The sequence below is a fragment of the Podarcis pityusensis genome (genome assembly GCF_964106645.2).
Source record: "Podarcis pityusensis genome assembly, chromosome: 13".
In the NCBI taxonomy this organism is placed as follows: domain Eukaryota; kingdom Metazoa; phylum Chordata; class Lepidosauria; order Squamata; family Lacertidae; genus Podarcis; species Podarcis pityusensis.
In genome coordinates, this window is record NC_138038.1 from 16,916,643 (window position 1) to 16,932,994 (window position 16,352).

Below are 16,352 nucleotides of genomic sequence, written 5' to 3' on the forward strand. Positions count from 1 at the left end.
CAGATATTGCCTTGCCCTGGATAGCGTATGTTGGTCAAACTCATCCTGTGACTGAAAAGACCCTACAGAAAAGATTCTACACAAACACACACACACCACAGCTGCATGACAGGAAGAAACTGAACTGATGGCTTCTGAACCACAGGCGTTTGGCGGTGGAAACAGCACCTGTGGCATTCCCACCTGCTAATAGGGTTGCTAAAAAGCACAACGGCCCTTGCCAGGAAAAGAAAAAACTGGGCATGCAAACCTAATTTCCGGTGGAGTGTCCAGAGAGACAGTCCCACTGGAGAAACTTCCTGTGGTTCTCCAATCCCTTAACGCAGGTGAGCCCTGAACACCCCACCATAAAAAATGTCTGACATCAGAGGAAGAGGAGGGGGAGGCCAGGAACCTGAGCTATTTGGTGGGGGGGGCAACGAGAGGATGCCAAGACTCCCGGTCTTACCAGGCGGCGCGTTGTTTCCTGCGTGAATATTTCATACCCTTTTACCAGCTCGATCCCATTTGCAGCCGCATCAATATTAATGAAGCCTTCCCCCCCCCTTCCTTCCTCGCCCCCCCCTTGCCCCCACTCCGGCCTCCACTCACCAGCCCTCCGGCCTGCTTTGCCAACTCACTTGTTCTGGGGCAAGCGAGGGCTTTGCTGGCCGTTGTTCAGGCCAAATCCCAAAGGGGCCTGAGGCTAAGAGAAAGAAAGGCAGAGCGAGAGAGCATTGGCGGCGGCTGGAGGGGAGCATGACGGGGCATGGATGGGCCCAAAGCAAAAAAAAGAAGGATAGTTGGAGAAGAAGCAGAGGCAGCAGAGAGGAATGAATCAGTGAGAAGCACGGCCTTGATTTAGACAAAGCCTGAGAGATGTGCATCGATGCTCTAAGCTGGGGCGGTGAGGTTTTTTTTAAGGGGGGGGGCTGTGTGTGCAAGCTCACTCCAAAAGCGTGCAGGACTCCAAACACCGGTAGCAGGAAGACTGGCCGCTAGCAAAACTGTCCGCCGGCACTGTCTCTTCAACATTTCCCCCATCTCCTTCAGGGAGATGCCTCATGCCAGCAACCCAAACGCTCAAACGGAAGAACGGCCCACCACAGCCAAGAGCCAGGGTGGCACACAGTTGAAATCCTGGCCTGTGGTATCCGGGGTTGCCGGTTCCAGGCCTGCAATGGGCATGGTTCCTGAGGATGGCTCTAGGCCCGTGGTTCCCAATTAACTAAGTACAGTGGTACCTCAGGTTAAGAACTTACTGTATTTTTTGCTCTATAAGACTCACTTTTTCCCTCCTAAAAAGTAAGAGGAAATGTGTGTGCGTCTTATGGAGCGAATGCAGGCTGCGCAGCTATCCAAGAAGCCAGAACAGCAAGAGGGATTGCTGCTTTCACTGCGCAGCGATCCCTCTTGCTGTTCTGGCTTCTGAGATTCAGAATATATTTTTTCTTGTTTTCCTCCTCCAAAAACTAGGTGCGTCTTGTGGTCTGGTGCGTCTTACAGAGCGAAAAATACGGTAATTTGTTCTGGGGGTTCGTTCTTAACCTGAAACTGTTCTTAACCTGAGGTACCACTTTAGCTAATGGGGCCTCTGGCTGCCGCCGTGCCATCGTGCGATTTCTGTTCTCATCCTGAGGTAAAGTTCTTAATCCGAGGTATTGTTTCTGGGTTAGCAGACTCTGTAACCTGAAGCGTCTGTAACCTGAAGCATCTGGAACCCGAGGTACCACTGTATTGTGGATCCCGTTTTTCAAAACCCTAGCCATGGACCCCACTACTTTTGAAAATTTTGAAATCTCTATGGTAGTTTTTGTTATGTGAATGGGGCCACAGGCCTCCGCCCGCCCCCCTGGCAGACCACCAATTGGGAACTGCTGCTCTAACTGCCAAACAGATGTACCATCTTTGCCAAAACGTGCTGGCGGACACCGAGGGAAACGTTCCGTGGCAAATCATCCATGAGGACTTAATTCCACATGTGCACCTCATGACCAAGAGATGAACCAGCCCAATGTAGCACCAGGGTGGGGAACCTCAGGACCAGAAACCTAATGTGGCCCCTGACATCTTTATGTAGGCAAAATTGCACCACCAATATACAAGAGGAGAGATATCGGCAAGTCTGGAGAAAACCCAGTGTTTTCAGAAATACAAAACAAATCTTCAGAGAAAATGCCAAGAGGGGAAACCCACAACAATATGGAAATGGGGTTGGAATGGAGTATCCTGATCAGGAGCAATTCACGCACAGCATGTTTTTTGCAGGTCATGCTCAGAGTAAGCTGGATGCCGAGAAGACAGGTCAAAATCCTACTGTCCCAGACATGTAATTTTCTATATGGATGCAATATTTAGACTGAATGCATAAGTGGGTTTTAGATAACCAGCCTCAGCAGGAAAGTTAGGCTCCAAGGAGCACTGTCAACAAGATTCTGGCTCGTGAGGAATATTAAAGACTAGATTTCCCCTGAAGCATTGCTGGGGTGGGGACTTGGATGAGTGTGTCCTTCTCTGTATGAGAATATTCTCTCTCCTCCCTCCCCGCAAAAAAACCCTGGATTTTGGGGAGAAGGGTCCTTGCCTAGTCTTCTCTCTGAGATGTTCGCTGGAAGCTGCCTTTTCTAGTGTGTTGTAATAGAACCCAGACGATGGTGTAGGAGGAAACTCATAAATTGATGATGACGATGATACAACTTGCCACCTCAGTGAAAAGTAGGCCTAAGGGGCCACTGATCAGAGGAGGCCTTTTCCTTCTCACCATGTTGCTGCGCTCTTCCTTCTTGGGAAAGAACAGCCACCCTGGGGACAAGGTCTCAAATATCTGCAGAGTTTCTGAACATATGTGTGTATATATATGCACTCCATCAAACACGGCAGCTGATCCTTGAAAATTCAGCGCTAATTATGCAATGACTCACTAGGCCCTCCGTACTCAGAGCCAGTGTATGTGTGTGTGTGTGTTTAATACACGCACATGCATGTACACGCACAAACATATATTTCTGTTCCAACCCTGGTGTGTGATACTCACAGATACTCCATGTGTTGGTCACCCACTGAGTATCTGAAAAGAATCTGTGTTTGTGTGTGTTAGCATCCCCCATCCCCGAACAAGAAGGTCGCAAAGAGCAGCAGCAAATCATCTTGCCTGCGGATGTGGAATTGGCATTAGCTGTCTACCATCTTGTCAATTTCACCTGCGCTCTTTGTGGTCTTGGTACACAGATCTTTCAACTTATGAAAGATGATCTGCTCCCAGCCTTCTGATTTCTCTCTCTCTCTCTCTCTCTCTCCCTCTCTCTCTCATTTGTGCACCGCAGCTGCTTTTAAAACGCTTTCCCCAGGTGATAATAACCTGGGATAGAAATTGACATAAGCAGAGTCCACGATATCTGTTCAGCCCAGCAGAATTCCAAGATCCATGTTGGTATTTGAATTCCAACTACACTGGGAAATACCGTACTTTTCTGTGTATAAGACGCCCTGCTATTTTGGGGACGAAAAATTAAGAAAATGGGGAGAGATTGCCCAGAGTTGATGAGCTTTTTGGGGGGAGGGTGACCCAGAAAATCACTCACCTGCCTGGCCAACGCTAACACCCAATCAACACCACCCCTTGCCGCAGACACCAATAACATGCTGCAGACCATCTCCGGCTTGTGGCCTCAACCAATCCCACGTCACCCCTAGGTACTACCCATGTATAAGACAACCCTCTATTTTAAACCTAATTTTTCAGTAAAAAACCATAGTCTTATACCCAGAAAATTACGGTATGCCTTTGTGCTGATACTCTCGCCTTTTCTGCTTCAAAGGAAATGAAATTAATAATATTTCCTCCCCAGCCCATCTTTGGAACACTGAAATTCTTTGTTCTGAGATTTTGTTTTCCATGGTGCTTTTCCTAATGCAAACGTTGGTTAGATTTCTGAAGCAACATTCCCTTCCAAATACACACACGTGTTAAGGCTGTTTAAGCTTTTAAAGAAAACCAGCAATATTCCATCAGGTTTGTATCCATAAGGTTGTAACTTGTAATGTGAAATTTGGCAAAATCCAGTTGATTCCAACATTATTATGAAATATGGTGGGTTCCTTGCAGTGGCGTAGCGTGGGTTGTCAGCACCCGGGGCAAGGCAAGTAATTTGCGCCCCCTAACCCGTGGATTTGCGCCCCCTAACCCTAACCCCCAGATGTTGCGGCCGGTGCGGCCGGGCCCCCCTGCACCCCCCACGCTACGCCACTGGTTCCTTGTGTATGTCTCTCCTGAGGATTGTGTGGCTGCACAGATTTTCCTCGACTACCTTTTTGCAGAAGGAGAATAAATGTGCCAAGCTTGTTCTTCTTGCATTTTAGGGAAGATGCTAAGTAGCATATATGTATTTATATATGTATATATTTGAGAGATTGGATAATCCAAGTACAAGTAAACAAATGCCCATTGACAGCATGAGGAAAAGGGGCCGCTTGAGGGAATGCATTGGTGACAACAGATTCATTACAGTAATAATTAATATTCTGAATAAATTGGATATAACACAGATTAGAGCAGTTTGAAACAAAGCCTACAACATGCTCTGATTTGGGGCTTGCCATGTGTGGCTTATATCAGATGGGCAATGTATTATGGATACAATTAATTGGGTATATGAGGGGGGTTATGTTAGTTTCCGATGTGAAATTTTGTTATATCGTTGAATGGTGCACAACTGTGCAATGCTGCAGCCAGACCATTGACCGGGCCTGGTTTTAAGGAGCACGTGACACACATACACAACAGCGCAACTTTGGACCAGGTCACAGAATTGTAGAGTTGGAAGGGACCCCAGGGGTCATCTAGTCCAACCCCATGCAATGCCGGAATCCTGCCCACAGCTGTCCCTGGGCAAGCTCAAACCACCAGCCTTCAGGTTAACAACCAGATACACTTAACCTGTTATGCCACTGGAGGTTCCATCTGAAAGCCTTTACTCTTCATTATTCAACATTTTTACTGGATGCCTAATAACATGGTTCCTCTGGGCTGCTCACAACGATAAAATACAATATTAAAATATTGGGTTGTAGCCAACTAGGTTTTACTCAGAGTAAGCCTATAGAAATCGCTGAATTGGTCTACTCTGAGTACGACTAACCCATTATTTTATATTATACAGTCGTACCTCGGAAGTCAAATGCCTTGTGAGTCGAACGTTTTGGCTCCCAAACGCCGCAAACCCGAAATTGAGTGTTCCGGTTTGCGAAAGTTCTTTGGAACCCGAACACCCGATGCAGCTTCCGCGGGTTCTGATTGGCTTCAGGAGCTTCCTGCAGCCAATCGGAAGCTGCGCCTTGGTTTCCGAATGTTTTGGAAGTCGAACAGACTTCTGGACTGGATTCCGTTTGATTGCTGAGCTATGACTGTATATCATACCTCTCAGCCACCGTATTGACTGATGCTGCCAGATTCCAGCAAGGCGGCCTCCTCTGTGCTGGGATTTCCTTCTCCCCCAGATACTTTAACTGACCACGTTGTTTTCTTCTTCATCTTCTCCCATCTCACAGGAAAAAGCAGATTTAGGGGAGCTGAATTTCTCTCTCTGTTACTTGCCCACCGCTGGGCGCCTCACGGTCACCATCATCAAGGCCACCAACCTCAAAGCCATGGATCTGACTGGATTTTCTGGTGAGCCGGCAGGGCAGCCGTGGGGGAAGAAGGGCTGTAGCAGGGCTACAGGGCTGGTGAGGTTTTCAGCAATCAGCGTTAATAATAATAATAATAATAATAATAATAATAATAATAATACCCTGCCCATCTGGTTGGGTTTCCCCAGCCATTCTGGGTGGCTCCTAACAGAATATTAAAAACACAATAAAACATTAAACATTAAAAACTTCCCTAAACAGGGCTGCCTTCAGATGTCTTCTAAAAGTCAGATAGTTGCTTATTTCCTTGACATCAGATGACACTGCCGAGAAGGCCCTCTGTCTGGTTCCCTGTAACCTCACTTCTTGCAGAGAGGGAACTGCCAGAAGTCCCTCGGAACTGGACCTCAGTGTCCGGGCTGAACAACGGGGGTGGAGACGCTCCTTCAGGTGTACTGAAGTCCCCCTTCTCTCTCCCGGAAATCACAGTTGTATGGAGTCGGACGAGGTTGTGCCCACTGACCCTCACCCAAGTGTCACATCCCATCTCGGGCATCCAAGCATTGGAGCAAAAACAATTGGCAGGCGCTGTTCCCCAATCGCTAGAGGTCATCTCTGATGGGACTGGGGAGCACTTCCTGGGACTGCCCAGAAACCGCAAAAGACCAAGCATATCTTGGGACTGGAACCGCTGTCAAGATGGCGGCATCCCAAAGCAGGGGTGGGGAGAACGGTGGCATGTAGGCAGCATGGACCGGGCCTGGTCTGCTTCCCCCATAATTCCGTCAGCCTCCTCTCTCCAGATCCTTACGTCAAGGCATCCCTCATGTGCGAAGGGAGGCGGCTGAAGAAGCGCAAGACGTCCATCAAGAAGAACACGCTCAACCCCAGTTACAACGAGGCCCTCGTCTTTGACATCCCCCAAGACAGCATGGAGCATGTCAGCATCACCCTGGCGGTCATGGATTATGACTGGTGAGGCACAACGCACACAGGTGCGCACTCTGCCCCGAAGTCCCTCCTTTCTCCATTCAGCAGATGAGTCTCTTCTGGGCAGTGGTGATTCCCATTGTGTTTCTTTGCTAACCTGCCAAAATAAGGCAACTCTGGGATTCTTAGCTCTGACCAAAGGGATGTGTGGGGTCTGGCAAAGGGGACACTAGGAACCAGGACCACACGTGGAGGCAGAGACCCAGTTTTCCTAGGACAGTGAATGGCATGATGTGCGGTGCAAGAGGCAGCAAGGGAAGACGTCCGGCTTCTCTGGAAAAGGCAGCGCAAGCTAGAGGAAGAGCTGAGATTCCTGCTTCTTCCAAAAGGGGTGTGGAAAATCCAGACCAGGTTCTCCTGGGAGGAATCTGGTGTCTAGTGAATGGCAAGATGCAGGGGGTTCAAGGGAGGGCCCCCACGCTTCTCGGGAAAGGCAGTGCAAAATGCTGGAATTCCTGCTTTGACTGTGCAAAAATGGGAGCCAAGAGCTGAGTTCTCTGCAAGGCAAGTGGGGGCTTTTAAATGAGGGGAGGGGGCTGAGTGCTAGGATGTCTCGCTTCTCTCGAGGGATGGGAAGCAGAGCACAGAATGGGAGTCTGGGAGCCCGGATGCCTTGGTTCCATCCTCTTCTCCTTGACCTTGAAAGGAAAATGTTAGTGTAGCAGGTATTGTTTTTTAAGTGCTGCTTCGATGTTATTTCTGCATAGGAGCCTTGCAGTGCTGAATCAGAGACGAGAGTCTGGCTCGTTTGCACAAAGCAAGCTTTCCTTGTGTCGCCAGCCTGCTGCCCACAGCCACAACCATTTCTTACCGCAGAGACGGGGAACTTGCAGCTCTCATCAGCCCCAGCCAGACTGGCCAGTGGTCAGGGATGATGGGAAGTCCGGAAACATCTGGAGGAGTTCCTCACCCCCATCTTAAACTATTAAGTGGGGAAGGGGCATAGCAAGCTTTTTTTTTTTAATGGCCTTAATAGTCTTTCTCCATCCCCAGTCCCAAGATTGCAATGCTAGTTCTACCCAGAGGAAGCCCATTGACGCTAATGGACTTGACATAGATTCAGTTATTTTGATCGGTGTACTCTGAGCAGGACCAGCCTTGGTTACAGCCCAATGTAAATAAGTTAAACTGATTTATAACACACACGCCGCAATGCTGAAGTCGCATCATGCCCCCTTCCCCACCCTGTTCGTTGCTCATCCTCTTCTCTCAGTTGGTAGAACACGAGAGACTCTTCATCTCAAGGTCGTGGGTTTGAGCTCCACGTTGGGCAAAAGATCCCCCACATTGCAGGGGGTTGGACTAGATGACCCTTGTGGCCCCTTCTGCAACCCTTATGATTCTGTTATTCCACAGCATTGGGCACAACGAGGTCATCGGGATGTGCAGAGTGGGCAGCGACGCAGACGCACCCGGGAGGGACCACTGGGCCGAGATGCTGGCAAACCCACGCAAACCCATCGAGCACTGGCACCAGCTAGTGGAGGTGAGTCTCGCATTGCGGTGAAAGCGGGAACCACAATTCCCATCATCCCTGACCAACTAGTCCTGCTAGCTAGGGATGATGGGAGTTGTAGTACAAAAACAGCCGGAAATCTAAGTTTGGGAAACACTGGCTTAGAGGAAGTGGGGGCGTGGCGTTGAAAAGCCAGGGGTGTGTTCTGCTGGGTCACAACGGGGGAGCAAGGACGCCCCGGTCCTCTCTGGGAAAAGCAGGCAAAGGAGTAGCATCCAGTGGTTAGAGGGCAAGGCTGGTGACTTCAAAATGCCGTCAGTGGGATTTTGGATCATGGTGGGAGCTGAGAGCATCCCGTTTGCTCCTTTGAACATTTCCTCCTCTCCCCTTCTTCAGGAGAAGACTTTGAACAGCTACATCAACAAGAATCCTCCAGCGCGGGACAAACCGAGCATCGTAGTAGAAAGCGTTCAGTCGGACTAAGGCAACCACCACCAGCCCTTTGCCACCAGGGACTGTGAGTACCTATGGCAGAAGGGGGCACAGCAGCAGGGGCTGGGGGAGAGAGAAATGTACCCACAAGGCATAACTTTAGTGCAATTTGGAGATGCTTCCCTGGTTACTTTTTTTTTTTAAGGGGCAAAAAAAAACCACTGAAATGTTTTTATTTTGATTCTATATTTTGTGGTTTTATATTTTGATTTTGTTCTGTGAACCGCCCTGAGACCTCTGGGTATAGGGTGGTACAGTGGTGCCCCGCAAGACGAATGCCTCGCAAGACGGAAAACCCGCTAGACGAAAGGGTTTTCCGTTTTGGAGGTGCTTCGCAAAACGAATTTCCTATGTGCTTGCTTCGCAAGACGAAAATGTCTTGCGAGTTCCTGCGGGGTTTTTTCCTCCCCCCCCCTTTTTCCCAAGCCGCTAAACCGCTTATCAGCTGATCGGCTAAGCCGCTTAACAGCTGATCGCTAAGCCGCTTATCAGCTGATCGTTAAGCCGCTTATCAGCTGATCGTTAAGCCGCTTAACAGCTGATCGTTAAGCCGCTTAACAGCTGATCGCTAAGCCGCTTATCAGCTGATCCGCTAAGCCGCTAATACTGTAGCGCTTATCCGCTAAACCGCTAATGGGCTTGCTTCGCAAGACGAAAAAACCCGCAAGACGAAGAGACTCGCGGAACGGATTCTTTTCGTCTTGCGAGGCACCACTGTATATAAATTCAATAAATAATAATGATAATAATGATAGTGATGGTGATGTTAATAATACAGTCGTACCTCGGAAGTCAGACAGAATCCATTCCAGAAGTCCACTCAAATTCCAAAACCAAAGCGCAGCTTCTGATTGGCTGCAGGAAGCTCCTGCAGCCAATCGGAAGCGGCGTGAGCCCCTTCGGATATTCGGTTTCCAAAAGTAGTTTGCAAACCGGAACAGTTGTGGCATTTGGGAGCCAAAACGTTCGAGAACTAAGCTGTTTGAAAACCAAGGTATGACTGTAATAATAATAATAATAATAATAATAATAATAATAATAATACCAGTACCTTGGTCACTCAGCTTGCTTGCGGTTCCCCCCTTTGACCACCTGAGGGAGTCAAAGGCAGCTCTTTTACAGCTCCTCTGAAGCCCCTTCCCTCCCCACTTTGAGCAGGTCAAAACAGGCCTGTGGCCAAGGTAGGTCTATTGAATGCATTGCTCCACCTGCAGTAACACTTTGCCCCACTTAGGTTTTATTTATTTTTTATTAAAAAAAAACATACACAGAGGTCTTAATTTGTCACCTCACAAGCTGCCCATTTGATAAATGAGGTTTTCATTTTGGAATGCAAATTTGGCACCCCTGCAGTAGCAGGGCCCATCCAAGAATCCTGTCCCCTTGCTTACCGTGGGTTTTTCAAGATCACGTTGCTGTACTAATGCTTTCAATCCCCGCCTTTTGTCTATCGTAACTGGGAACATGCCTGGGTAACTTAAGAAAGCTCTAGTTTATTTACAGTAAGGAAGGCATTTGGTTTTAAGAAACAAAATACCACAATCAGGACGCGGGTGGCACTGTGGGTTAAACCACAGAGCCTAGGACTTGCCAATCAGAAGGTCAGCAGTTCAAATCCCCGTGACGGGGTGAGCTCCCATTGCTCAGTCCCTGCTCCTGCCAACCTAGCAGTTCGAAAGCATGTCAAAGTGCAAGTAGATAAATAGGTACAGCTCCGGCGGGAAGGTAAACGGCATTTCCGTGCACTGCTCTGGTTCGCCAGAAGCGGCTTAGTCATGCTGGCCACATGACCCGGAAGCTGTACGCCGGCTCCCTCGGCTAGTAAAGTGAGATGATCGCCGCAACCCCAGAGTCGGCCACGACTGGACCTAATGGTCCCTTTACCTTTACCTAAAACGCCAAGGGATCTGGTTGGATGGTCTTTTCATTTTATTATATTGTGGATTATATTTATATGGGATTTGTAGGATCCCCACCCCCCTTTCTATGCCAACCACTAAGGACTAAACCCTACACAAATCCAGAGTGGAGTCCCTAAGTGGGTGGCATGGCACCTTCTGGCAACTCCTGGTGCCAAACGTTTTGCTCTGCTTTCCTTTGGACCACATTGGGGAGGCCAGGGCAAGGGGGGAACTTGTTGTCTGGGCAACCCAGGACTTCCATACACCCTGCCCAGGCTTGTGCCCGGGGGGGGGTGTGATTTTGGGTGCTGTTAACTCAGCGGTTTGACTTGACTCCCAGAGGCACACTCCCATTTCCCTTGAGACAGACAGATGCCAACAACTCCAGCACAACCCTGGTGGATTACCTGCGCTGAGAGATAGACAGAGGATGTGTAAATATGCTGGTTCTTGTACACTTCTCAGCCATACCATCAGCCATACCGGTCTCTGCAGCCACAGCTGGTGCTGTGATTCTCCAACAGTTTGACTTCACCCTCGGAGGCACATTTCACTGTCTTTTGAGAAGACAGATGCCATCAATAATACAGTGGTACCTTGGTTCTTAAACTTAATCTGTTCCCGGATTCTGTTCGACTCCCGGAATGGTTCAAAAACCAAGGCGTGGCTTCCGATTGGCTGCAGGAGCTTCCTGCACCCAATCAGAAGCTGTGTCGGACTTTTGGCTTCTGAAAAACGTTCGTAAACCAGAACACTCACTTCCAGGTTTGCAGTGTTCGGGAGCTGATTTGTTCGGAAGCCAAGGCATTTGAGTACCAAGGTACCACTGTAGCAACCTGTTTCTAACCCACACACACAACACTAAACTAAACCACACTGAAAACACAATTAAAGCAGTATACAAATTCCAGTGATTAGAGAAGTAATATCACTGTTCAGAGCAGGGATGGGGAGTCTCTGGCCCTCTTGCATGTTGTTGTACTCCAATGCCCATCATCCCCAGCTGGCATGGCCAGTGGATGATGGGAGTTGTAGTCCAACGGCACCTGGAGGGCCACGGGCTCCCATCCCTACCAGCCAACTCCCAGTTCCATCCTTTCCCAAATGCTGCTGTTTAAAAGGTACCTCCTCTTTTGTCTCTCTCCCATTATGCCCAACTTAGACTAAAATGTATGCTGGTACCTTGCGGCTGCTGTGCCTTCCAGGGCCAAAACATGGTGATCTCAAACATTCTCAACACAAAACCTGACATTTTGGGAATGGGCCGGGGTGGGTGGCGTGCAGGGGGAGAAGAAGGAGCAGCAAAGAAACCAACATCAATTTTCCTTTCCTTTCTTTAGGGTTCCAGTGATGTGCGCTCAGCCTCAGAACTTTCTGGACTGTTGTTTCCTCCGACCCCACCCCACAGGAACTGTCAGCAAAGGGGGGGGGCGCCTGATATGGTGGGGTGTGAGATACTGCCCTTCTTCGATCCCCCAGGAAACCGCTGCCTGTTGCATCTTATTTATTTTTTTCCAAAGCCATAAAGGCAGCCACCAAGGAGCATTTTCCCATGTGGGGCAGGAATTGTGCGTGCTGGGCGTCTAGAGCGGAAAGACATTCCCCTTTTCCCCCTCGTCCTTTTTACATCGGGGAGGGAGGGGAGGTGGCAGCCAGTGACATGCATGTTTTGGGAGTCTTTGCTAAGAAGGGTCAGGCTGGAGAGATCGGGCGCGCCACCTTTTTGTTTTCCGGCGGAAGTCCCGTACCTTTTCAACAAGTTGCATGGCAGGCAGGAATCCAACCGGTGCCCCCTTCACGAAACACACCTGTGGGCCAGGCAACTGCTCTGTTGGGAGTTTTGACAGCAAAAGCAACAGAGACTCCATGAAGGGCAGGAGGGACATTTTTTGACAGGTTCCCAGATTTAACCTTCTCCCCTCTCCCTCCCCACTCCCAAGTATGGGATCTCGCTCTCTTCCTAGCTGTGAATTTTGGACAAAGTGACTGTTTACCCTCTGCTGGGGAATGTGGATGTTTTTTTGTGTGGTGGGTTGGAGGGAATATTCTGGGCTCCCTCTCTATTCTTTGCTTTCTCTCGTCACAATAGGCCTCTTGGATGAGGTAAGAGAACAGGGAGTGGTTCCTTCTGCTGCCTAGATGGGGGGCAGAGAGGGAAAAGGTCCTCCCATTTTGCGAGAATGCACGCTGGACCCTTTGCTCCAGTCTGCATGTGGGGCAGGGGGAGATGTTGGGGCTTTCCTGCCCTCGCTACTCTGCCCAGAGGGGCAACTGGCAAAGAGAGGGTTAAGGGGGGCACTGCCAGTCGTGTCCGACTGTGCCCACCCACGCTGAAAATGGCCGCGCGGCATTTCTCAGCACGGTTAGAAGGTGGTCTGTAGTCTCCACAAAAGGCTCCACGATGGACAAAGTTTGGAGCCCATGTTTTGCTCCTCCTTTAAACTGGATTGGGGCCTCCCTGAACTCCCAGCGTAGTCAACTGATTCTGGACTGTTCGTGTGCGTGTGTGTGTAAGTGTATGGGGGTAACAGTGTCTCTCTTCCCCCCTCCTTCCCCAAACTTTGTTAATTTAGTTCTTCTGTAGCTTGCATGGTTGCCTCCCGCCCAGTTTGGGTAGGCGGGCTGGTTCCCAGATTTAAGCTGGGGGAGTGCCTGTTCAGAGAACCCAGGTGTCCTAGTTTTGTCTTATAAAAGTCCTGCTCGTGTCGCTCTTTCTCCCTGCTTCTCTCCTCCCCCCCCCCCCGGAATTTCTTCTTCTTTGGAATGTCAAAAGGTGTTCTGTTTCCCCCACCCTTGCCCTCCTTCTATGCCCCCACCCACCCAAAACGCACGTCCATTCGTCATTTTGTCTTTGTCCGTCCTCTCGTTTATTGAGATTCTGTCCTGTTTATGGTTGGGTTGTTTTTTTGGGTTATTTATTTATTTTAATAATATAAAAAGTGTGTGAAATGAACGTGGGGAGGGGAACAAAACGGGAAAAACAGCCCTGCTTCCTAAACCTCTGTCCCCCTTTTTTTTGGAGAAGCCATATACCTCCCCCCCAATTGCTTGGGTACCAACATGCCCAGCACGAGTGGGGGAGGGGAGGGGGCCGGAAGGTGTTCTCTCTCTGCAATAGGTTTGGAACTTGAAGCTGCTGCTAAAACAAAACAAAACCGTGACATCAATAAAACTGGATAAAAACACCATCTTTAAGACCAATGAGATTGAAGCAGTGGAGGGCTGAAGCTGGGTTTGTGGATTCCAAATAGTTTTGGGCTTGTCTCTCTCGGAAACATTCTCCTAAGTCCAGTGTTTCCCAAACTTCAGTCGCCAGCTGTTGATGGACTACAACTCCCATCATCCCTAGCAAGCAGAACCAGTGGCCAGGGATGATGGGAACTGTAGCCCAAAAGCAACCCAAGAAACACTGTCCTAGTCATTTCCATATAAATCCATTCTACCAGCAAACCTGGTGACTGACCGGCACTGCAGACAACTCTGGCATCTTAAGCTTGGTGTGGGGTGGGCAGTGGCGTAGCATAGGGGGGGTACAGGGGCAGTTGTCCAGAGCACAGAATTGTTAGGGGGACAAAATTTCAACACCCTGTGTTGCCTCAATAAAGCTGCGTGGTTCTCTTGCTGGGCTCCTGGAAAACAGCTTCTCCATGCGAACCAGGAAGTGATCTCTTCCAGACAACAGAACAACTCTTCTTATCTCTGCAGCTGCGATCTCCTGGGTGACACAGATGCCGTAAGGCAATTGAATGTGCATGCGTACTCCACCCATTTTCCTCCTAGCCCCCCTTCCACATGTCCCTGGGTGCTGGCAGCCCACGCTACACCACTGGGTGTGGGGTGGGGGTTTAGAGCCTGACACTGTAGCGATGGGGAACCAGCCCCCTCCAGCTGTTGTTGAGATTACAACTCCCACCCATGACTAAGCAACCGACAGAAATCTGAATACAACATCTGGAGTTCCACAGGTGCCCCATCTCTGGCTATATAGAATGATCATGTTGCAGATTGCGAAATCTAGCACGCATCTAGCACAGTTGCTCTGACTTTTCAATACACACTTGTTTTCTTTATTTTAAAAAAATGCATCAGCTGGTCTGTATGAAATCCCTCAGCCAGCCACACAAGAACCAGACTTTATGTAGCCAAGGCCTTCAAGACAGGAAGAGGAGATCTTGTCCTGCCAGTTTGCGTCTGTGTTTTGGGGTGAGCATGTGTTATCCTGGCTAATAGTTGTACCCAAGTCCCAGCCAAGAATGTAGACAGAAATGCAGCTCCCAAGGGTGGCTGAATTTGGGGAGAAGTACATTGCAGGGATGCGGGTGGCGCTGTGGGTAAAACCTCAGCGCCTAGGACTTGCCGATCGTCAGGTCGGCGGTTCGAATACCCGCGGTGGGGTGCGCTCCCGTTGCTCGGTCCCAGCGCCTGCCAACCTAGCAGTTCAAAAGCTCCCCCGGGTGCAAGTAGATAAATAGGGACCGCTTACTAGCGGGAAGGTAAACGGCGTTCCGTGTGCTGCGCTGGCTCGCCAGATGCAGCTTGTCATGCTGGCCACGTGACCCGGAAGTGTCTGCAGACGGCGCTGGCCCCCTGCCTCTTGAGTGAGATGGGCGCACAACCCTAGAGTCTGTCAAGACTGGCCTTTGGGCAGGGGTACCTTTACCTTTACCTTTTTACATTGCAGGATCTCAGACAAACCCGGTAAAAAGGGCCAGGTCAAAGACCACTGAGAACACCGTTCCCGCTTCTCAGGAAGACCACATTTGGAAGGGGGGGGGCTGTACCATTAAGCTTTATGTCAAGAATGCCTCCAGATAGAAAACTAGACATTGGGGAGAAAGGTTCTGGCATCCCCAACCTGCTAGCCTGCTGCACACAGCCAACTTCTAAAATTCCATTAATCAGGAATGGGAAACCTATACCTCCAGGTGTTTTTGGACTGCCAACTTCCAGCAGACCTAGGCAGTCCAGCAGCAGCGGCAAGAGATACCGTATTTTTCGCTCTATAAGATGCACCAGACCACAAGACACACCTAGTTTTTGGAGGAGGAAAACAAGAAAAAAAATATTCTGAATCTCAGAAGGCAGAACAGCAAGAGGGATCGCTGCGCAGTGAAAGCAGCAATCCCTCTTGCTGTTCTGGCTTCTGTGATAGCTGTGCAGCCTGCATTCGTTCCATAAGACGCACACACATTTCCCCTTACTTTTTAGGAGGGAAAAAGTGAGTCTTATAGAGCAAAAAATACTGTATGCTGTCAACAGGTGAAGGGGGCCACAGGTCACCCCATCCCCCAGGCCGCTAAGCAACAAGGGCTTTTACAGTTGCTGCCTATTTAAGGACTTGCTTAATTATGCAGCAACTGTAGCCATAGGAAGCAAGAGAATTACTTTCAGGTATGTAAACAGGCAAAATGCTCGGCACAAAAGTACAGCAGGTTTGGTGGAGGAAGATCTCTGTCCCTCCGCTACCAGCCCCCTCTTGGGGTTTAACTTACAAAAGCTGGCCTTGTAAATGGTGCCTGACCCTGCCTGCGTTGCAATGTTAAGGAGTCGGGCTCAGTAAGGACTCTTCGGGTCAGATATAAATAAAACAGTTGTAAGGTAGTTCAGTTCTTGACCTTGTCTTGTTCCAAGGACAAGGGGCTCAGGAAGCTGGGCTAGCAAAGGAGCTGGAGATCCCACTAGACCAACAGATCAATACTTCTCTGATCCCAGTGGGTAGAGTCTGAATGTACTTAAATCAGCAAGAAGGGAAAAGACTGGAGCAAGGATCTGGGGTTCTCTATGGCAGAGTAGGGTCCATTGGACCCTGCATCTGCAAGCAGGCTCTTCCTTTTGTACTAAAACACAAGCACTGCTTACGTGAAAAAGAATAGAAACCCACTATTCATCATTCTTGCCCAGTGGAG

General features: G+C 49.4%; 1 protein-coding gene across 2 annotated transcripts in view; it reads left to right on the forward strand.

Moving 5' to 3' along the window:
* Positions 1–13,634, forward strand: part of SYT3 (synaptotagmin 3) — a 54,863-nt gene extending 41,229 nt beyond the window's left edge. For both annotated transcript variants that reach the window (XM_080976834.1, XM_080976835.1), the window contains 5 exons: positions 5,527–5,647; positions 6,411–6,582; positions 7,954–8,083; positions 8,450–8,570; positions 11,787–13,634. In XM_080976834.1, coding sequence (XP_080832960.1) covers positions 5,527–5,647; positions 6,411–6,582; positions 7,954–8,083; positions 8,450–8,536 — 510 coding nt within the window. In that variant the 3' untranslated portion in view covers positions 8,537–8,570; positions 11,787–13,634. The remainder of the gene's footprint in view (positions 1–5,526; positions 5,648–6,410; positions 6,583–7,953; positions 8,084–8,449; positions 8,571–11,786) is intronic.
* The last annotated feature ends 2,718 nt before the right edge of the window (positions 13,635–16,352 follow it).